We start from the raw sequence: 24,106 nt of genomic DNA, 5'->3' as shown, positions 1-24,106 counted from the left end.
GTTTAAAAACAGGATTTAAACAGTTATTTGCCATTTTTTCATGATTACCGCATAATAATGTCTTATTTTATTATTTAAAATCATTTATAATGATTAAGGATTCACCATAAGAAATTTCTGGCTTTAATAAATATACATTTGTATTGATTTCTATGACCAGGATGTTTGATGTGTATATATTTAATTGTTACTACCATTTATTTTCATTTACATCATAAACTTATTGGTAACATTTAATAGCATTAGATATCTATATTAGTTAACATGAACTAACAACGGAAAATACTTTTTACTCAACATTTACTTATATATTAATAAAATCAAGTCGTATCTGTTAATATATTTAATGGACCGGAGCTAACTAACTAATTACTAACATTAACTAATGTTAACAAAACATTAAAGATTTATAATACTGTCACACATGTATTTATCATTGCTAGTTAATACATTAGCTAATGGGACCTGACTGTAAAGAATTAGCAAAGTATTTATTTATTTTATTTATTTAATTATTATGTATTTATTTTAATGAATTCCTATTATTTTTCACTCACTCATTCATTTTATTCTATATATATATATATATATATATATATATACACTCACACACAAACACATATATACCGTATATATATATATATGTGTGTGTGTGTGTGTGTGTGTATATATATATATGTGTGTGTGTGTGTATATATACATATGTGTGTGTGTATATATATATATATATATGTGTGTGTGTGTGTGTGTGTGTATATATATATATGTGTGTGTGTATATATATATATATATATATATATATATATATATATATATGTGTGTGTATATATATATGTGTGTGTATTTATATATATGTGTGTGTGTGTATATATATATATATGTGTGTGTGTGTATATATATATATATATGTGTGTGTGTATATATATATATATATATGTGTGTGTATATATATATACGTGTGTGTGTGTATATATATATATATATATGTGTGTGTATATATATATATATGTGTGTGTGTATATATAAATATGTGTGTGTATATATATATATGTGTGTGTGTGTGTGTGTGTGTGTGTGTGTGTGTGTGTGTGTGTGTATATATATGTGTCCGTGTGTGAGTATATATGTATAGAATAAAATGAATGAGTGAGTGAAAAATAATATGAATTCATTAAAATAAATAAATAACAATTACCGTAAATAAACGCATGGTAAAATTGTGATTGTCACACCAGAAATGTCTATATATATATATACATTTCAGGTTTTATATAAAATGTATCATTTATATATATAATATAAATATACATTTATAATATAAATTTATATATATAAATTTCAGGTGTGAAAATCACAATTTTACAATTTGGGAAAGGGAACAAGAAACTAGTCAAGCGTCAGTGATGCAGACAGAAGGGACATTAACATCATGGCATTATGTTTAATATTGTACAAGCAAGCATTAATAATTCAAACGGACGTTATATGCAAATGCATATCGCATCACTAGCATGCATGAGGAGCTGAAGCTGTTGAGACTCAGTGACTCGTACATTAGAGAACGTCTTTATGATGCTCAGGTATGTTAATGAGTGTCAGAGCAGGTGTTTCTCCCCGAAGACATTCGTTACACCCGCTGAACAAGACTCGACGTACGATCACACACACACCCTCATTATGATGCATTATCACTGTCAAAACAACAGAAAACACCACCAAAACACATATACACACACCTCACACTCACATTAAAGAGCATTTTTGCTCTCTTAAAGAAGTCATAACATGAAAAATTTAAATTTTCCTTGATCTTGTGACATATAAAAGGTCTTTGTACCATTAAAACATCCTGCAATTTTCATATCTTAAAACGTCCTCCTCATTATAAACAACACATTTATTTAATCAAGCCCCAAAAACGGCTCGTTTGAATATTGCAGGATCTGTGACGTCACATGAGCAAATACATTTGCATATGCCCGCCTCCAGAGTAAAACATAGACGAATCGTTGTACATCATCACACCATAGGCTCCGCCCACTAGCGTTAAGTCGCTTAACGGCTGACATTTGCCGTCACTGGACGTGAGCGTCGCATCACAAGCAAATAGAAGTCATTACACCGTGTCCTAATTACACGTGATGTGACGCGCGATAAAATGCGTCTAAAATTAGTTTTTGTCCTATCCAGCCGCAACAGCGACGACTCTATTTTAGAAACGGTTTCTATTTTTCTGCGACGTCGCGCTGGAACAACAAACACAACGTGTGGCAATGATAATCTCAGGCACTGTTGATGTGCTTTATTTAATGTTAACAGCGTGTCATGTGACTTTGAATATCATTTAGTGCTCCCAGCTTTGAGCTGTAAAAGCAACAATGGATAATTCACCTCAGATCTTGAAATTAAACAAATGGAAACAAGAACGTCCAAACTGTGAAGAAACAAGTGTATTATTGGACAAAGATAGTTTTAGTAACTCAGTAGCCTATGTATTTTTAATCATGTTTAAATGGTGTAATATTTGATTATGATATTATCAACTTATCCATTTTCTTGTGAGTGCCCTCAAGACTACTTTCTGGTGCTGTGTGCACTCGCCACGAGACTCCGCCCACACGCTGTTCTGATTGGCTGTGCACTCGCCATGGGACTCCACCCACACGCTGTTCTGATTGGCTGTGCACTCACCACGAGACTCAGCCCACACGCTGTTCTGATTGGCTGTGCACTCGCCACGAGACTCCGCCCACACGCTGTTCTGATTGGCTGTGCACTCGCCGCAAGACTCCGCCCACACGCTGTTCTGATTGGCTGTGCACTCACCACGAGACTCCGCCCACACGCTGTTCTGATTGGCTGTGCACTCACCACGAGACTCCGCCCACACGCTGTTCTGATTGGCTGTGCACTCACCACGAGACTCCGCCCACACGCTGTTCTGATTGGCTGTGCACTCACCACAAGACTCCGCCCACACGCTGTTCTGATTGGCTGTGCACTCGCCATGGGCCTCCACCCACACGCTGTTCTGATTGGCTGTGCACTCGCCGCAAGACTCCGCCCACACGCTTTTCTGATTGGCTGTGCACTCACCACAAGACTCCGCCCACACGCTGTTCTGATTGGCTGTGCACTCACCACGAGACTCCGCCCACACGCTGTTCTGATTGGCTGTGCACTCACCACAAGACCGCCCACACGCTGTTCTGATTGGCTGTGGGTTTTGATTGATTTTGACATCTAGCAGTCGCGTCGCGTCTAGTGTATTTGTCGCTGGAATCTTATCGCTGGAATTTACTGAGAAGGCCTTAAAAACTGTTCATTTCAGACAGAGGCTCAGAATGAGGGTTTGAATATAATATTTTTTTACTGCATATATATATAGATTTTTTTTTTATGCAAAAAACTTTTTTAACATTATAGGTGAACCCCAAGGGATATTTTAAAATAATAATAAAATCCCTGTCATGACCTTTTTAAAACCATATTTAAGACATTACATAATTTGAATTACGCTACAACAACAGAAGCTCAGTGTTTCATCTGAAACCATTAAATAAAGCATTTATGTTTAGTTTGTCTCACTTGAAGTAGAGTCCAGCGGGCGGCATTTCAGACGCAGGCTCATTGGCCACAGACCACATGACCACAGAGGGATGGTTTTTATCACGCCTGACCAACTCTTCCATGACGATCAGGTGATGAGCCAGAGAAGCGTTCCCGAAACTGCGACTGAGGGCGACACACACACACACACACGCACGCACGCACGCACGCACGCACGCACGCATGCGCACACACACACGCACACACACGCACACACGCACGCACGCGCACACACACACACACACACGCACGCACACACGCACGCACACACGCACGCACGCACACACACACACGCGCACACACACACACACACACACGCGCAGACACACACACACACACACACACGATCAAGATATAATAATAAAACCAGCTCATACCAAAGCACTTCAATTAGATTGAGATTAATTAGTGTTGTTATGATTAGAAATAGTTTTTGTTAACTAAAATATCTCATAATAAAATAACATTTGAATAAAAACATTTGAATGTTAGATGAAAAACTTCAGCTTATTTTTTTTTTTTACAAATGCTGTCTTGGCAATGAACTGAACTAAGTTTAAGCACTAAAACGGAAAAAAAGCTAAAATGGCAAAAAAAGAATAATAATAAAAAAAAATCACATAACTAAAATTAAAATGAAAACTGGAAATACATAAAATAAAGGCTAATTCAACGTATGAATTAAGACTACAATAGTATATGGTTAGTTTACTAAACCTAAATGTATTAAAAATCATTTTCAGTATTTGAAATAAAGCTGAAATTAAAAATATTAGATGAAAAACTGAAATAAACAAATTAGAGCTATACAAAATATGAATAAATACTATAATATTTCATAAATAATACTAAAATAGCATTGACTGGACAAATTATTCAGTAACGTTAGTTAACTACATTAGATACCACAAACTAACACATTTTAGTTAATGTTAGTTTCAACATCTACTAATACATTATTAAAATAAAAAGTTATATCTGTTAATATTATTTAATGGACTTTAGCTGACATGAACAAACAAACAGTGAACTGTTGTATTGTTGTTATCAAACATAGATTAATAAACATTGACAAAGATGATTAAAAATAGCAAATGTATTAGTTAATGCATTAACTAATAAAAACAAAAAGTGTTTCCAACTGAATCTTGATATATTCATTATATTCATACATACATTAGATTAACTTCCTACAAGCTTGTGACTTTAAAATTATTTTAGACAGACGTAAAAAGGGGTAAAACACAGTTTCTGTGCCCAGTGGCGGTTCTACATTGAATTACATTACATTTTTATTTTTATTTAAATAAATTCACCAGGTTTTATGTTGAAAACCAGCAAATAACACATAAAATTAGCATCAATATGCACTTTTTGTTTACATAAACATTAAAATAATAACATTAAAGATGATGGGCAGATTTTAAAGGAGTGTCTTTTATGTTATCTGTACACGTTCAAATAAACTTTTTACAAAAAAGGTTTTATAAAAAGATAAACCTCACATATTTCAGCCTTTAAATAATTTTTTATAAAAATAATGAGTCAAAAAATATATATATTACTGACATTTACAATGCGCATTAGCTTATCTTTTGTTATTAATAGTAAAATTTGGTCCGATTTTCCCATTGCGTCTGTCGTTGCTATGCAACCATGCACTGCGCTCTCCACAAGCACAAAGAAGTTTTAGTAGCTAATGGATTTCCACCACAGAAAAACGCTTGCTGAAGCTCTGCTACAAGATTTATTTACAGAGAAGAGAAAAACACCCACGGTGTTTGGGTGCACCCCCATACTGAAAAGTAAAAAAAAAAAAAAATTTAACAGCTCGTGCAGCCGCCCGGTTCGCCCGTGCCTAAAACCGCTACTGTCTGTGCCACACTTGTGTGAAACTACGGTGTATTTGTTGGGACGGCGCCTCACATGTCTTTAATGCCCACTCCAGGACACTCGTCTATGACCACGATGCCGTGCCGGTCGGCCATCTGCAGGACCTCTTCGGCGTAGGGATAGTGACTGGTGCGGAACGAGTTGGACCCCATCCACTTCATCAGGTTAAAATCCTTCACGATCAGCGGCCAGTCGAAGCCTTTGCCCCGGATCTGAGACACAAACATCATAAACCTTCTGGGTAACACTTTACAATAAGGTTCAATTAGTTTACATTGGTCAATGGATTAACAAACCTTACACAGCAGTGGGCCAGTGTTATTTTATATCATTGAGACAATGTGTGAGCCTGGACCACAAAACCAGTCACATGGGTCCATTTTTTAAAATTGAGATGTATACATCACATGAAAGCTGAATAAATAATCTCTCCATTGATGTGTGGTGTGTTAGGATAGGACAATATTTGGTCGAGACACAACTATTGAAAATCTGGAATCTGAGGAGCAAAAAAAATGTAAACATTGAGAAAATCTCCTTTAAAGTTGTGCATTTATGTTCACGATTGTGCTGCATTCACTCACAAAAATACATGTTTTATATATTTATTTACGCTTGGAAATTTACTAAATATCTTCATGGAACATGATCTTTACTTAATATCCTAATGATTTTTGGCATAAAAGAAAAATCAATAATCCAGGGTCACATATTAGAGTTTTTACTAATATTTGTAATGTTTTTTTTATTTTTTTATATTATTTTAGTTAACGTCTATTTTAATACAAGTAACAAATGTTTTTTTAATGGTTTTAGTTAAAGGACAAGTTCGGTATTTTACACTTAAAGCCCTGTTTACAGATCGTATCTGATGAAATAGAACGGTTAAGATTAAACTTTGGACAGATGCTGCTGTCGCGAGAATTTTAGGTTTATATCGCTTTCCCCCCCCACCCCCACAATGGTTCTCTATGTGCACTGGAAGATTCCTTCCTAAAACACATTAAACTTTCGTTTACAAAGACGTGAAACTCACCGAGGGGTCAGGGGTGTTCACTGATACGGTCCCCAAAAAAAATCGCTGAAAAAGATGCTTTCCAACAGGTTTTATCTTAGTGTTTGTCCAACTCCATGACTTGTATTGAATGTGCTGTGTGAGGTGCGGTATTACTCCGCCGATGGAGTGTCTATTATTCAAGCTCTCAACGGAAGAATCACGGGTGTGATACGTTTGGCAAAATAGGTCCACAAAAGCTAAATAAACCTAAAATTCTCGCGACAGCAGCATGTGTCCAAATTTTAATCTTAACCGTTCTATTTCATCAGATACGATCTGTAAACAGGGCTTTAAGTGTAAAATACCGAACTTGTCCTTTAACTATAATAACCCTGCAATCAACAATACATTTGATGTAGTATTTATTAACCTTTGCCAAAAAAAATGTCAATAAAAATACTAGTTCATGTTAACTAAGGGAATCTTATTGTAAATTGTTACCGAGTTTAGAGATTTATTTCCGTGAATCAATTATTTTCGATGAATTGATAAATAATTAGCTTGTAGCATTACTCAGAAATGAACGTTTCTGCGTGGGATTTTTCATGCATTTAAATGAGTTTGTTTATATGCAAGTAAATATTGCTGTTGATTCTTATATAGATGCTTTTCCCATGGTCATGGAAACCATGGAGATGTTAAAATTTAGATTTCCAGGCCTGAACATTTTTTTTTTAACATAAAATTAAATAAAGATATTGGATAAAAAAAAAAAAAAAAAAAAAAAAATATATATATATATATATATATATATATTATTATTTTAAATAAAATTAGAAAAACTGTACCTGACAGTCACTTTTAACGCATCCTTGCATAAACAAAATAAAAAATGTAATTACATTTAAATTTAATTAAAAAAATATATACTGACCCCAAACTTTTAAACAGTATTGCATAAATGAATATGTACCTATGACACATATTATATATTTATACTACAGGGCCGTTGAATGCTTGAATCTGATTGGTTGACGAACGTTTTACGGTGTGCAATTATTTTCAGGGAACCGCACGGCTAAAGTAGTTCCGGCAGGTCTTGACCGCATTACCGCTCCATATCACTGCGCGTAGTCAACTCTGTAATAACGGAAGATAGGACACAATTCATAACAAGAAAAACTGCAGCCGCATGCGCTTGATCTGCGATGTTCAATGTCTAACTTCACAATCAATGGAAACATGCAGTTTAATTTTAATAAATAAAGTATATAGTTCTATATATAATCAATAGAAAATTAAACTGAATATTTAAATAAATTGATAGTCCTGCTGCACGGGTTTTCGTAATTATTGAAGATAATAAAACAAATAAATAATTATTGATAGGCCTATACTTGTTAAAAGGGCTTTGTGTTTCATTTATTAGTCTAGTCTACTGTCACTAATAGAAAAAAAGAATGAACAAATTAATTCAAACGAATTGAATTAATAAATAAATAATAATATTGATGCACATGCTTCTCTCTCTCTCATAACTGCATTAATAACTGCATAAAGCCGGGGACACACTTACTGTAAGGCCGGTTATGAATGTAATTTGATACTTATGTCTGATGCACGTTTTGCAATTAGCAACGGAGCATGAGTTTAGCTGCGCAAGGAATTAGTCCTACATACAAGAGCGTTTTAATGACAACAACTTTACAAACGTCTTGAAATACATCATCTGAACAATATTTCGAGGTGTGGTAACTGTAGTATAAGCGGAATAATTGACTCCAGGCCGTTGAATTATTAGAAAAATAATACACACCCCGCAAGCGTAACTCCGCTTCACGTCGTGACCGCATTACCACGTCTGGTGTGCATTATTTTTCTAATAATTCAACGGCCTGGAGTCAATTATTCCTTACTTAATGTGGACTGTGACGTAACCTTGTCTTTCTTGAATCACACTTTCTTTCGGTGTTTGGGTGTCATAAATAATGGAGTGTGTGTGATGTATTTTTGTTAGTCAAACAAAATTGTGCCAGCGCTGAAATGTGACGTGAGGATGCAGTATTTTACAGTGTGTCCCTCAAACATCAGATATAATAACAGAACTACAACACTCAGTGAGAGGATGCGGGCGTGTGGTCGAGTTAATAGCTGGTATCAGCTGGTTTTACCAGATGCTTGGCTTAAAAATACAAAATGTGCTCTTACAGCGATGAACAATGCCAGTGTTTACTCTGTAATCAAGTCAAGAATATTTGTATAGTGCTTTTCACAATACAGATTGTATCAAAGCAGCTTCACAGTATTAAATTAAACTAATAATAAAACGTCCATGTTTGGTAATGCTAATCAATAGTATTATTCATTGATTAATTAAATTGAATATCCCCAATTGAATATATAAGCATGTCGTTACAAACCCGTATGACTTTCTTTCTTCCATAGAAGAATGTTAACACTAATCTTTATGATAAAAGATTCAACAACAATGCAGTGTGTGTGAAAATGTGCAAACATTAATGAGATTTGAGAGCTTTGATTATATGATATGCTATCAAATGATTTCAGAAGAATCTTAATATAATGCATGAGGCTTATAAACTACTTTATGAAACTTAATTGTGCTTTTTTTTGTCATTTTGTGGAGCTTGAAAGCATCCAAACCTCATTCAGTTGGATAAGAGCATGTGCTAAACATGCTCCACTGAAGACAGGAAGTCATACAATGGCAAAAATGACATTCATTTCAAGGAATCAGTTTCTTTAAAAGGGTCAGTGTAGGTATTATAGTCATTCTCAGCATAGAAACATGAGAAAATTAATGAATTTCACCATTGTTGCATGATATTACTATACAGGAACTGGAAAAATCTGAATATGGTGCAAAAGTTCTTTAATTTCAGTTATTAAACTTAAAAGGTGAAACTAATATATTATATAGACTCATTACATGCAAAGTGAGATATTTCAAGATTTTTTGTTATATTTTTGATGATTATGGCTTACAGCTGAAAACCTTTTCACAATATTCTAATTTTGAATTTGGGGTTTGCATAATCTGTAAGCCATAATCATAGTATGCTCATACATGTCTTTTTTGTATCTGGTTTTCTATAGAGACAGAGCGTATTTAGGCCACGCCCACACCGGGGGGCAATCCAACCGTCTCCATTGACTTTGCATTGCGAGAGGCTCCTCCTTGTCATTTCTTGCTTCTAACTAAAGACAGAAAAATGCCTAAAAGCTGCTGTGTGACGAGGTATACAGCTAAGAAACCCAGAAATAAGTTTTTAAACGGCTGTCGACCCCAAAAAACTAGTGTTTAAGGACATAAAAGTGGATCAGGCACATAAAAGTGGATCAGGCATCAAGTTGAGACAGAGCGTAACGTTGAAACAATCTTTTTATTTTTAAAAGATCTAATTTAATACAATAAATACAGTACATACAATAAATTAGAATTAGAAAATTAGAAAATCTCTTTTATCATTTCCACAGTGCCCAGAAACCCCCAATGTGGAGGGGTGGGAGGGTGCTGTGACACACACTTCCTATATAACTCTTCTTGACTTCATACGATCAAAAACCATTCATCAAATATAATAGGAAGACCCAAGACATATTATAACAACACACACACACACACACACACACACACACATTACTCTGAGAACACAGGATCGCTTATCTTACAGAAATATAATATATAAAACTGACATTTGGATATTTGACTCTCCAGTGATCAAATGTTTAACTCACTGAACACGCAACTGTGTTTATAGTGCACACTGAGTGTCAGGATCCCACAATTTACCCATTCGTTCCAGCCTGTGTCCACTTTTAAGTCCTTAAACACTCGTTTTTTGGGGTTGACCGCTTATAAAAACGTATTTCTGGGTTTCTTAGCTTGTTTGCTGAACACCTCGTCACACTGCAGCTTTTAGGCATTTTTCTGTCTTTAGTTAGAAGCAAGAAATGACAAGGATGACGCTCTGTCTCTATAGGCAGCGTAAGAGCAGGTCAGTATTGTGTGTTTTGCATGAAAGGTGTGTGTTTGCTGCCCTCTGCTGACACTCACGTCTGCGTCCTCGTGCTTGTTGACCCCGTGGAAGTAGAACGGCTTGTTGTTGATGAGAAACTGTGTGCTGGTGACCTTAACCGTACGAATACCCACAGGAAGAGTGTAAACATCCGTCTGTCCGTCCTCCGCCGTGGCCTGAACCTACAAAAACAGCAGAACAAACGTGAGTTATTAAACCAAAGTTATGAATCAATTCATTGGAACGCTTTGAACCGATTCACAAAATCAATCTCCAAACTCTAGAGACACTTTTCACATTAGTTAACATGAACTAAGAATGAAAAATACTTCTAAAGCATTTATTAATCGTAGTTAATTTCAACATTTACTAGTACATTATTAAAATCAAAAATTGAATCTGTTAATAAATGTTAATAGACCTGACTTAACATGCACCAATTAAACGTTTTATTAACTAATGTAGCAAATAAGATTATACATAATGTAAGTTAATTAACTAAATGCGACCTTATTGTCTAATGCTATTTTTTCTACTGAAGTTTCAATCAAAAATGTTATTTAAAATCTAACGACACAATATTGCCAAATAATATTCAGTGCAATATTTGTTATTTGCTCATTAATTTTACATAACCAGGAAAAGTTTTTTCTTTTACATTTATGCATTTGGCAGACGCTTTTATCCAAAGTTGCTTATATTGCATTTGATGACTTTATGCATTCCCTGGTAATCATTGCGAATATATAGTCAATATCAGACATGCACCAATCACATCTGACTTCATGTTAGAGTCACCATGAGATCAAAATGGACAATTCTTGTTTTGTTTTTTTAATTGCAGTATTTATTATAAATAAATCTGTGCACATATTTTTTATTTTTATTCATGTGCCTTGTAATGAGATCAGCCAATAGCAAACCACAACCATCCAACCAATTTCTCATGGACACAATCAATATAAATACACACACATGCATGTATATATTTAAAGGAGCACTCCACTTTTTTTGGAAATAGGCTCATTTTCCGAGAGTTAAACAGTTTTACCGTTTTCGAATCCATTCAGCCGATCTCCGGGTCTGGCGGTAGCACTTTTAGCATAGCTTAGCATAGATCATTGAATCTGATTAGACCGTTAGCATCTCTCTCAAAAAAAATGACCAAAGACTTTCAATATTTTTCCTATTTAAAGCTTGACTCTTCTGTACATCGTGTACTAAGACCGACAGAAAATGAAAAGTTGTGATTTTCTAGGCCAATATGACTAGTAACTATCCTCTCATTCCTGCGTAATAATGAAGGAACTGCTGCCGTACCAGCAGCGCAATGATATTACACAGCGCCTGAAAATAGTCCCCAGCTCGGTAACTTCCAACGTGACAGACATTAAGTTTGTAATATCATTGCGCTGCTGTACGACAGCAGAAATCCTTGATTATTACGCAGGAATGAGAGTAACGTCACTGACCTCCATGGAGTAAAGGTATCCTGGGTTTTCGTGCATCAGGTACGGCCACCAGAGGTTGACGTCTGTGACCTTGATAAGTCCCCGGGAGCCATTAGCCGAAGCCACACATCTGCCGTCCTTTGCAGAGAGCGTCACTTTCACAGCAGGTTTAGAGCCGCCCAACACGGACACATTATAACTCACCAGCCCTAAATCACAGGACACACATATGAACAGATGAATTAGGACTAAATCAACGAACATTTTAAACAAATGCATCAGGTTAAGGTCTATTCGTAGTTTTCACTTGACATCACACTCTTATAGGGTTACATAAGTAAAATAAGTCTCTGATGTCCCCAGAGTGTGTATGTGAAGTTTTAGCTCAAAATACCCCACAGATATTTTTATATCGCATGTTAAAATTGTCACTTTTTGAGGGTGAGCAAAAACACACCGTTTTGTGTCTGTCCCTTTAAATGCAAATGAGCTGCTGCTCCCGGCACAGGGGGCGGAGCTACAACAGCTCGTGTCCTTTTACCTCACACACACACACACACACTGAACATTTCAAAAACTTTTAGCCTTTTATGTTCAAACCGGAGACAGACAATGATGGAGAGACTCGAGAAGAAGTGACAACATGAAGAAGCAACAGGACATTTCTGAATGGTTAGTTGATGAATGTATGTAGATTATGTGTCTATCTTCTAGTCATTGATTAGCATATTCTGTCAAGATAATCTATAAATCGTGTTTTGGGGGCGGGGTTTATGTAAATTTTAGGGTTGGTGATGTCACTAACCCGGGAGGAATGTCGTGTAGTTCCTACCAGCCGTTTGTTGTAGTTCTTAAAAAGCGATTTCTTTAAAAGCAAATATCTCCCTTTGCTCTGAACTTTGAGCGTTGTAACTTTGCAGATGTTGTTTATGATCAAACAGCAACATTACACACTAACTACAGTTAGAAAAGTGAAATCATATTCAACCACCGCTTTAAAACAAGGCTTTCCTCCATTGACCACCAGTTGTTTTTGTATTACCAGGTTTGTATTAAGTACTAATGTAGAGAGACTGTGATATTAAAAGACCAAATTCAGTATACACACCTTATTGAGGATGCATACTATATACAGGCGAGCAGATGAACCCAGAATATAAACGCAACACACAGCTTCTCATTAATTGTTTTTCCATAGAAAACCATAATAAAGAAAAGCGTTTTATAATGTCCTGCTAGTTTTAGTGATTGAAATACTGTATCAGGTGTTGTTTATGGATCACAAGTGCCTAAAACGTACATTTTGTTCACATATTTTTAAGAAGTGATCAAACTATTTGTGGCTTGAAACTATGAACAGGTTCTTCTAATGGCCTAATGTCCATTCACACACAAAATAATACAATTCGTCCCTCAGTTTGTTAAAACACGTGAAAATCATACCTAAAGGGTTAGTTCACCCAAAAATGAAAATAATGTCATTAATGACTCGCCCTCATGTCGTTCTAAGCCCGTAAGACCTCCGTTCATCTTCGGGACACAGTTTAAGATATTTTAGATTTAGTCCGAGAGCTTTCTGTCCCTCCATTGAAGCTGTATATACGGTATACTGTCCATGTCCATAAAGGTAATATAAACATCATCACAGTAGTCCATGTGACATCAGTGGGTTAGTTAGAAGTTTTTGAAGCATCGAAAATACTTTTTGGTCCAAAAATAACACAAAATAAGACTTTATTCAGCATTGTATTCTCTCCCGGGTCTGTTGTCAATCCTTCACAGTTACGCTGATGGCGTAAGACGCTGATGACGTGTTATCTGGTGCGCCCGAGCTTCATTTATAGACTGAGGGAAACGCACGCTGTAAAAGTGTCTCATCCGCGACATGCACATTTACGCACCATTAAAAAAATTATATCCACGCAAACAATGTAGAATAGCTTGAATATAGCGTGCGTCTCCCTCAGACTGTAAACGAAGCTCGGGCGCACCAGATAACACGTCATCAGCGTCTTACGTCAGCGGCGTCACTGCGGAGTCCTGAACGCAGATTCACAACAGACCCGGGAGAGAATACAATGCTGAATAAAGTCTTATTTTGTGTTATTTTTGGACCAAAAAGTATTTTCGATGCTTCAAAAACTTCTAACTAACCCACTGATGTCACATGGACTACTTTGATGATGTTTATATTACCTTTCTGGACATGGACAGTATACCGTATATACAGCTTCAATGGAGGGACAGAAATCTCTCGGACTAAATCTAAAATATCTTAAACTGTGTCCCGAAGATGAACGGAGGTCTTACGGGCTTAGAACGACATGAGGGCGAGTCATTAATGACATTATTTCATTTTTGGGTGAACTAACCCTTTAAATCACACACGTCTAGAACGTCTATGAATGTTCAAATACACTATAAAAATATTACATTTTGACTTGTCATTGTTGAAAGTGCTTCTGAGAAATGTTTGAATTCACTGAATTTGTGTATAAAACATTTATGTATAAAATATCTTGCAAATATTATAATGTTATTAATCAAGTAAAACAAAAAGACAGAAGTCTGTGAGTGGTTATAACGTTCATTATATGTTCTAAGGTGAAAGTGAAAGTATCAGGAGAGTATCATCTTTTTCTGTAAGCCAATTCTCCGCTTACCAATGTTATCAGAGAATGACGTCTCCACTGTGATGTCATCAATGTGCACCTTTGGTGTCGTGTACATCAGGACCGATCGGTGTATTCCAGCGTAGTTGAAGAAATCAAAGTTAGTGTTCTGAACGAAGAAGCCAGCGGGGTATCTGTGTGGAAAAGAAAATGGTAAAGAAATTATATTTATCCAACGAAGGTCCTACAGGTTTGGAACGACATGAGGGTGAGTAATTAACGTCAATTTTCGTTTTTGGGTGAACTGTCACTTTAAATATGCAAGTTAAATAACGCAAGTTACTTTGTTTTCCCATGTATTGACTGACAGCTCTCCGGTCCCCATGCTGAGAGACATTGTAAGTGCAGAGGCGAGTGTGTATTATCTGTTATATATAAACTGTTATATCCGCGGATATAACCGCATCACTAATCCATACATTTTGACGGGATAGTTCCCCCAAAATGTAAACTCTGTCAGTAATTACTAGTGTTATTAGTGATTAAATCTGAGAGCGGTCTCACTCCTCCATAGGCTTCTATTGTAATTAAAACTTGCCGGCCCATAAAGTTAGTAAAGACAATGTTTAAAATAGTCCAAGTGACTCCAGCGGCTCAACCTTAAGTTTATCAAGCGATGAGAATACTTTTGGTGCGCAACCCCCCCAAAATAATGGTATTATTCAACAATGTCTTATCTTCCACGTCATTCTCCTATGCTGTTGACGTAGTGTAAACAGTGCAGCTCTTCCAGGTTCTTATTGGCCGACGCTGGTCATGTGAGCACCACAACACATGCGTGTGATGCCGACGCAGGAGCTAATCAATAATAAGCTGGCGTTCTGACGTAGAAGAACCTGGAAGAGCTGCACTGTTTACACTTCGTCAACAGCGTAGGAGAATGACGTGGAAGATAAGACATTGTTGAATAATACCGTTATTTTGGGGGGTTTTGCACACAAAAAGTATTCTCGTCGCTTCATAACATTAAGATTGAACCACTTTAGTCACATGGACTATTTTAAAGGGCCCCTATTATGGAATTTTGAAATGTACCTTTCATGTAGTGTGTAACATAGATCTAAGTGAACAAAAACATCCTGCAAAGTATGAAATAAGTGCACCGTATATAAAGTTATTGTCTTTCAAAAGTAAGAGTCGACTCTGAGTCATTTTTATGAATCGTTAGAAGACCGAAGCTTTTTCTCTGACTAGATGACGTCAACTTGTCAAGTTATTTGAATACGATACGCCCACTTATTGCGCTCCAAGGCCAGCAGGGAAACATCATGGCGACGAGACGCTGTGTTCTGAAGTGCGGCTCAAAAGCAAACTTTTTTCATCTGCCCAAGGAGGAGCATTTGAAGACTAAGTGGCTACACTTCATATATATAACTATACCACAGAAGTATAGTCTGAGCCTTGTGCTTTGCTCGCGCCATTTTGAAGACGATTACTTTACCAACTTAAATGCAATCAAACTTGGATTCGCGAGCCGGCTGATATTGAAGGAAGGTTCTGTTCCAAGTGTATTTGCATCAGCTTCCTCCTCCGTATCACAACCTGTAAGTGTTATTAATAATTGTTGCTTTTATGTTTTATGTAGCATGCTTAATTATTATTTTGTTTGTTGTGTAAGCACCGTTTAGCTTCTAGGTCTTCAATGGCAATTGTATTGAGATATGTGAAGTGTTTGTCGTTGTTTTCGGAGTTGTCTTAAAGAATAGAGTAATACCTCGTAGTAACGTAACTGCATTTTTTTTTTTTTTTTTTGTATTGTAAAAACGTTATGTTTATGCATCGGGCTAATGCAAACAAAGACTGATTGTGCTTTTACAATATGAACTCTGGGCTATGCTCGCTAACATAACATTAAATTCTTTATCTTATTTTTAGTTTTTTACTACAAACTACAAAGCAGTGGACTATAATCATTATTATAACACGATTTAATTGATAAAAGCATCATTGTACTCCGTGTTAAACAATAAGTATTATCTATGTAAACACTGCTGGGTCATCTGACCAATCGCAGATTAGCGTCGCGCAAAGGAGGGGTTTGGAAAAACGAGTCGTTGAACGATTCATTTGGGAGTCGGTGAGCAAATCAGGTAAAAATAAATGCATATTATACGAAAACAAAAGTGTTTTTTGTCATTGCATGCATGTAAAACTGTTGTTGGGGACTCCCTAAACAACATTAGGAACATTTTAAATGTCATAATAGGTGCCCTTTAACAATGTCTTTACTACCTTTCTGGGCCTTGAAAGTTGTAAAGACGTTGCTGCCTAAAGGTGGTTCAGAAAGCTCTCGGATTTCATCAAAAATATCTTAATTTGTGTTTGGGACAACATGAGGGTGAGTATGAGTAATCAATGACAGAATTTCATTTTTGGGTGAACAAACCTTTTAAAGGTTGTTTTTTTATTTTTTATTATCATTAAAAGCCCATTTTTCTCTGCACTCGAGTCCTCACTACTTCCACCTACCCAAACCGTGACAGCGTGTTGCAACTACGGTAATAGCCGTTATGTACCAAGAAGCGATGACAACATGTCTTCCAATAGCCCTTCATTGCGTTTTCTTTCGGGTGATGAGGTTCGTTATTTCAAACAAACTGCAACTTGACACACAACGAACACACACACACACACACAGTGTCCCCCTTTACTTAACATACACATAAATTGCAAGAATATGTCTAATAATAAATAAACACTAGGCGTATGCTAAAGCTATTAGCAGTCCCAAACGGTTTGTTAGTATTATGTTTTGTATTAGTTTTTGTTAATACAATGTTGGTATGAGCCACAGTCATTTAAAAATATAAAAAATAACACAAAGTGAAAATAAATGGCATTTTGGGGTTAATATGGAAAGGACAGTTACCATGGAGAATACACACTATAATAACAAGAACTGATGAAACATGTAAAACTGCTCCTGCTGAATAGTCATGCATGCTAATCCTTCTCGGCTAACACACGACGTACCAGAACGTGATCTATTGGTATTTTACTTTTATTTCGTGATTTACAACGTTACAAGCTCATATTTTCTTCCTGAACTTTAGCCAGCTCCTTTGTTTCCTGTCTGCCATTATTGGACAAACTGATTAATCCAGGTGTGCCTGACCAACAACAACACATCAGACACACCTGGATTAATCAGTTTGTCCAATAATGGCAGACAGGAAACAAAGGAGCTGGCTAAAGTTTAGGAAGTAGTGCAGCTGTGCATAAAGCCCATTGTGTGGCAAACATTTTAGTTGTGGTGCTCCTAACTTTTTGAAGTAAAAAAGTTAATTTTGAGCCCTGAAAAGGCAGAGAGCCAACCGGTTTCTACAACTGAGTTCCTATAACTGCCCCAAAAGCCCCTTTTGAGTTTGTGAAGCGTTACTGGAACATGTTTTAACTAGGGCCGGGACTCGATTAAAACAATTAATCTAATTAATTAGAGGCTTTGTAATTAATTAATCGAAATTAATCGCATTTTAATCGCATATAAATATTTGACCTGAGAACAGTGAGAAGTATTTTTTTCACATGGATTTTTAGTATACCATTGAATAATGACTGAATACATAAGCTTAAAGGATAATTCCGGTATTTAACACCTTGAGTCTATATTGTAGTTTGTTTTGGATGAACAAGAGTGGTGGACAACATTTTTTTGACAATGGTTCCTCTCTCGAGTTTTTGACTATAAAAGAATTGGCCATGGACCCATTTAACATTGGAGTCAATGGGCATGTCCGAAAATGTAATTAAAACAGCCAATAATGTTCGTTTACAAAACTGTTAAACTCACCGAGTGGTTAGTGGTGTTCGTTGATGATTATAAACAATATATCGTCGCAATATATGATTCCAATCCGTTTATTTTGCTAAAGTGGAACTATTTTTTCAGAACCGTGTAACTTCCGCTCAATATTTGAATCTGAAGCGTTAGCACACTCCCGACCACTTGATGGCGATAACCAATGTTTATGTCTCACGGTCACAGTCGAGTTCAACTACATATTGCACTGGTCAGTGGTCACGTCTTTCAATATGGTTAGAATTTGTGCGGTCAAAAACTGCGGTAAAGAGCTCTGCTCGCTAGCCTTATGAGAAACGGAAGCGAGCAAAAAGACTACATCGACCAAATGTAAACAGCCCCCTTTCCGTTTCCGGTAGCGCATTTATATATTAACGAGCACTCAGTCCTTCAACAGAATTCAATGGGATTTTACAAAATGACGAATAAAACACGACAGAAACTGTATTTCGCAACACTTTTTGTTTCTGTAACATCAACGAACACCACTAACCACTCGGTGAGTTTAACAGTTTTGTAAACGAACATTATTGGCTGTTTTAATTACATTTTCGGACATGCACATTGACTCCAATGTTAAATGGGTCCATGGCCAATTCTTTTATAGTCAAAAACTCGAGAGAGGAACCATTGTCAAAAAAATGTTGTCCACCACTCTTGTTCATCCAAAACAAACTACAATATAGACTCAAGGTGTTAAATACCGGAATTATCCTTTAAGCAACAAAATATTGTTTATTTTTGTTCAACCAAGTCCAGCAGACCAGTGCTATTTTTGCCATTAAGTGTAACGTTAGCAATGGCCGTTCCGAATTCCTTGTTGCACAGCTTGCACACAACCATGCTCTTATAGGTTGTAAACTTATAAACTTATATAGTGTCTTTGACACTGGTGGCTCATCCGATTTTGTTGTGTTATCCTCCTCGTCCGTCTCTCCCCCCATTTCACACAATAGATGTAAATAGAAAGTTTTTTTAAAGCTAGCTAGCAACTAAACTCACGCTGTTTAGTCCTGGATGTGTGTTGATGCGCGCGCGCGCGACCGACCGACAGCGCAGGCAGTTGCTAGGCGATAAGTTGAGCTTCCAATCAAATAAAAGTAAACGCCTGGCATTGGCCAATCCACTGTTTTACCCGTTTACGGACACAGGATTGGATGTACACAACCATGAAGAAAACACAGTAACAGTAGACGGAAACGGTTTAATTTGAAAACAGGAAATTCTACTTTAGAAGTACATTTTCACACAAAAAACGGGACAATTCGTGTCCCGGGAAAGAATATACATTTTCCGGGACTGTCGCTCAAAAAAGAGAACAATCCCTGGAAAACCGGGACGGGTGGCAACGCTAGAAGTTATCGTTTAAATCATAGACATGTATAGAAAGGCTAGATGGTTTAAGGCGGAGTCAGCTGTGTCGTCACTTTGGCGGCCATCTTAGGTCAGGAGACTGCGCTGCTGCTCCCTGCTGCTGTGGACGGAAGGTGAGTGACAAATGCTCGTAACTTGCTGAATTCTTGACGGATTTACAAACGGTTTGGTTTATTACAAACCTTATTAACGTGGCTATGATTTGTGCTGATGCCGATGTTTAAATTGTAGCTTCACGTTTTGAGAAACGCTTAACATTGCAGCGTAGCTGTGTGTTTCATGGCATCCCTGACGTTTATGACACACCAAGCCGTTTGAAAATCGGTTAAAAATTAAGCAAAATATAGTTATTTCAGCACTACATGCACAATAGACTTTAATGTTATAACTGGACGAGCGGTCCTGTCCTAAGATGGCCGCCGTGTGACGTCGTCGGGTCGCATTGGCTCTCAGCGCCGGTAAGCCATCTAGCCTTTATACATGTCTATGGTTTAAATACTGTCTATGGAAGTTGTGAACGCTAGTTGGTGCTCCAGTATAATCGGTCCGCCTAAACTCATCCAGTGAGAAACGTTCCGCGGTGCAAAAATAAGTGCGATTAAAATGCGTTAAAAATGTTTAACGCGTTATTTTTTGTGTAATTAATTCATCTTAATTAACGCGTTAAAGTCCCGGCCCTAGTTTTAACACCAGTTGATATTTATTGCAATGCTATTCAGACATTTTGACATTGTGATTTTAAGTGCCCGAATACTTCTTCATGGCCGCTATATGGCGTATCTAACCTGGTGCGATCGTTCATGTACTGGATGGTTCCTGGTGGAAGCGTGTCCAGGGATAAAGTGTTGTTCACTGCAATGGTGATCCGACAATGACTTCCGGTGCTCTGGCGCAGGACGCCGCTGATGTCCGACTCAAAGGGAAGATGACCGCCCGCGTGTTCAGTCATCTTGACCCCGTTCACCCACTGCAACATGGGAACATCAAAGATCTGTGTGTCACTCCTGAGACTGTGACTAACCAAATGAGTCAAAGACAATGGGCCCTATTTTAACGATCTGAGCGTATGGTATAAAGCACACGGCGCAAGTGCACTTAGGGCGCGTCCGAATCCACTTTTGCTAGTTTAACAACGGGAAAAATGGTCGACACGTCCGGCACATGGTCTAAAAGGGTTGTGTCTATTCTCTTAATGAGTAATGGGTGTGTTTTGGGCGTAACATGAAATAAACCAATCAGAGTCTTATCTCCCATTCCCTTTAAAAGCCAGTTGAACTCGCGTCATGGCGGAATGCTTGTGCGTGAGGTTAAAGTTGTGTGTGTGAGTGTGTGTGTATGTGTGTGTGTCTGTGTGTGTGTGAGAAAGAGAGGTTAAAGCGCAAGCAGACCATCTACCATCTATCTTTATGTACACAATAATAATCTTTTACATTATAATTATTTTATTTTTAATATTTGGCATGTTTGAGTGCAGCTGTGTGTGTAATAAGCAGAGTGTGTGTGTGTAACAAGCAGAGTGTGTGTGTGTGTGTAATAAGCAGAGTGTGTATGCGCGTTGTGGACCCTATAGGCATATATCACAAACGCGCCCTTAAAATAATAATAAAAAATGTATTTTACAATTTTATTTATTTATTCAAAAACTAGGCAAGGATAGGCTACTAAATGATTCGTATTAATGTAATGTAATGTGACGGGACATCCGTATCTCATATTTTCCTAATGTCTTGTAGCCGTTAAACATGTTATCACGTGGATGAATAATCATATGCAAATGATATGCAGATGTGGATTTGCATAGTAAAACGAGGCTCCATATATGGTTATTTCAGGGAGGAGACGCGTGTGCGCACAATCTTCCGCTCACTGGGGTTAATAAAGTGAATCTTGCGCAGTTTTTGGCGTACGCACGGTTTTATAAGTCTGAATATTTTTTTGCGCATGCCATTTTTGGCTTTCGGCGCACTTTTAGTAAGGATCCTACGTACAGTTTTATAAACGAGACCGCTGAACACACCTCGTTTTCAGACCAGCAGCCCATGGGCGCGCAGAAAGGCACAAATGCATTTAAACAACGTGGCGTGAAAATGATAACTGCGTCGGGCTTAAACTAGCAAAAAACACTTGCATCGCGCCTGGCGTATGATAGGGCCCAATGTGACACCAGATCACAGACACGTCAGAACCTGTGACAAATGAGATATCAATCTGGGAAGTGCATGCATGATAAAATACAGAGAAAGGAATCACTGATGGGAATCTCATGCACTTACGAGCACAGAATAATAGTGTGCACTTCCAACTCGGAGCATGATCCGTGTTCCCTGATCCTGGATCCAGCGCGCAGGCACCCACAATTCCTTCTCATACCAAACCCAGCCAATGAAATCCCTGAGTTTGGAGTCTTGTGTGATGTCATTGTAGCTGGACGGCACCGGCATGTCAATTACTGGACCCGTCTGGAACAAAAAAAACACCATCGAAGACATAAACACCTAAAATCAGATTCAAACTGCAAAATATGAATGATTTCATGCTTAATGTGCAACATTTTATATTGGAACGACAAGTTGGCTTACTATGTTTAGTACTTTGACAATAGCCTCTAATAAAATCAACACCGTTTCCGGGAATATAACATTTTATTCTGATCAAAACATTTAGTACCCTTCTTAATAAACTCTCTCTCTCTTTATTATATATATATATATATATATATAAAGAATTTTTAAAAGCTAGTTTAAACTTACTAAATTTAATAATAATTAAATAATTTTAGTAATATAATGAATTAAAAAAAAAAAATTAAACGCATAATAAAACATTTTAGTAATAATATTTTACATATATATTTTGGGGGGTCTTTATCATTGAAAATATATAGATCTGCCTTTTAAATTTTAGAAGGGGTCCCTGAAATATGATAATTTTATAAAAAATTAAACCAATGAAAAGTTCTGATATTAAAATAATGAATAATGCACAATATTAGGGCTGTAAACGATTAATTGCGATTAATCGAATCCAAAATAAAAGTTTGTTTACATAATATATGTGTGTGTATTGTGTATAATTATTTTGTACATATAAATACACACACATGCATGTATATATTTAAGAAAAATTTGCATTTATATACTGCATATATATTTTTATATGATTTATATTATATATAAATAGAACTATTTTATATATAAATAACACATTTTTCTTAAATATATACATGCATGTGTGTGTATTTATATGTACAAAATAATTATACACAATACACACATATTATGTAAACACAAACTTATTTTGGATTCAGCCTTACACAATATAATAAAAAATTAAGTTGATAAATAAATAACATGATACATACACTTCAGTACTATAGTATAGTAAGTAGAAAAACAGTTCGAAGTAGAAAATAATGTAAATAACTGTAAATAATGTAAAAAAAATAATATTTTACACATTTGTTTTGAGTCTTCATCCATCAAAATTTTAGGATGGGGGACGCAAGAGTATGATGGTATTTAGCATCTAAAAGATTTAAAAATCTTGCATCTCTTCATCCAGTAAAATCTCATACAGTAGCGTCCAAATGTCTGAGATTTTGTTTTATTCAAAACAATGTGATAATGTAAGTAATAAAGTTAAACAAAGAAAAGTTCTATTGAAATTAATAATGCACAATTTCTATGTGAAGCTCGAGATGCTCTTTAAAACATGTCAAACTCGACTTTTCACTCAGATTATTGTGCTGATAATGTAATAGTGTGTGTGCATTATCCAGCTGTGCTGCGTCAGAGCTCACGTGACCTCCGCTAGTGGACTCTTGAACCACTCCTCCTCAAAGCCTCGGTTCCGCTCCGGAGAAAGATCCGCTCTGAATCTCCACAGGCCGCTCACATCTTTCACTTCTCTGGAGGGAGAGTCTGTGGGGAACAGCATCCCGCCCTGCAGAGACCGACACACACTGCAGACAGCGGCCAGTAACACACATTTCACCACAAGCCCCTCGCCTGTTGAGCCCATCACGCGCGCGCTGTTCAACTTCTGTTTACACTCACTGCGTCTCTCTCCACTTCCGCGTGTGACGTCATTCATGCGTGACATCCGCGCGGTCAAAATTAAAACGTAATATTTGATATTGTTATACCAGTTTTTTTATTATTTTTTTTATCTCTCCTCCACACGATTTGGTCTTATATGTAGATGATTTTAATCTATATATGAAATTGGACAAAAACAGTTGGGTTAAAATACGGTTCCCGCGCTTCGATGGT

At 36.7% G+C, this 24,106-nt stretch overlaps 1 protein-coding gene across 1 annotated transcript in view; it reads right to left on the bottom strand.

Moving 5' to 3' along the window:
- gusb (glucuronidase, beta) overlaps positions 1–23,940 on the bottom strand; it is a 30,838-nt gene extending 6,898 nt beyond the window's left edge. Inside the window, exons 1-8 of the mRNA XM_079605879.1 lie at positions 23,640–23,940; positions 22,109–22,294; positions 20,621–20,802; positions 14,654–14,796; positions 12,012–12,199; positions 10,578–10,721; positions 5,536–5,714; positions 3,589–3,735 (exon numbers count right to left, since the gene is read on the bottom strand). Coding sequence (XP_079462005.1) covers positions 3,589–3,735; positions 5,536–5,714; positions 10,578–10,721; positions 12,012–12,199; positions 14,654–14,796; positions 20,621–20,802; positions 22,109–22,294; positions 23,640–23,936 — 1,466 coding nt within the window. The 5' untranslated portion in view covers positions 23,937–23,940. The remainder of the gene's footprint in view (positions 1–3,588; positions 3,736–5,535; positions 5,715–10,577; positions 10,722–12,011; positions 12,200–14,653; positions 14,797–20,620; positions 20,803–22,108; positions 22,295–23,639) is intronic.
- Between the last annotated feature and the right edge of the window lie 166 nt (positions 23,941–24,106).

Source organism: Phoxinus phoxinus (assembly GCF_949152265.1).
Source record: "Phoxinus phoxinus genome assembly, chromosome: 3".
Taxonomy (NCBI): Eukaryota; Metazoa; Chordata; class Actinopteri; order Cypriniformes; family Leuciscidae; genus Phoxinus; species Phoxinus phoxinus.
This window is presented reverse-complemented; position numbering and strand designations above follow the sequence as displayed.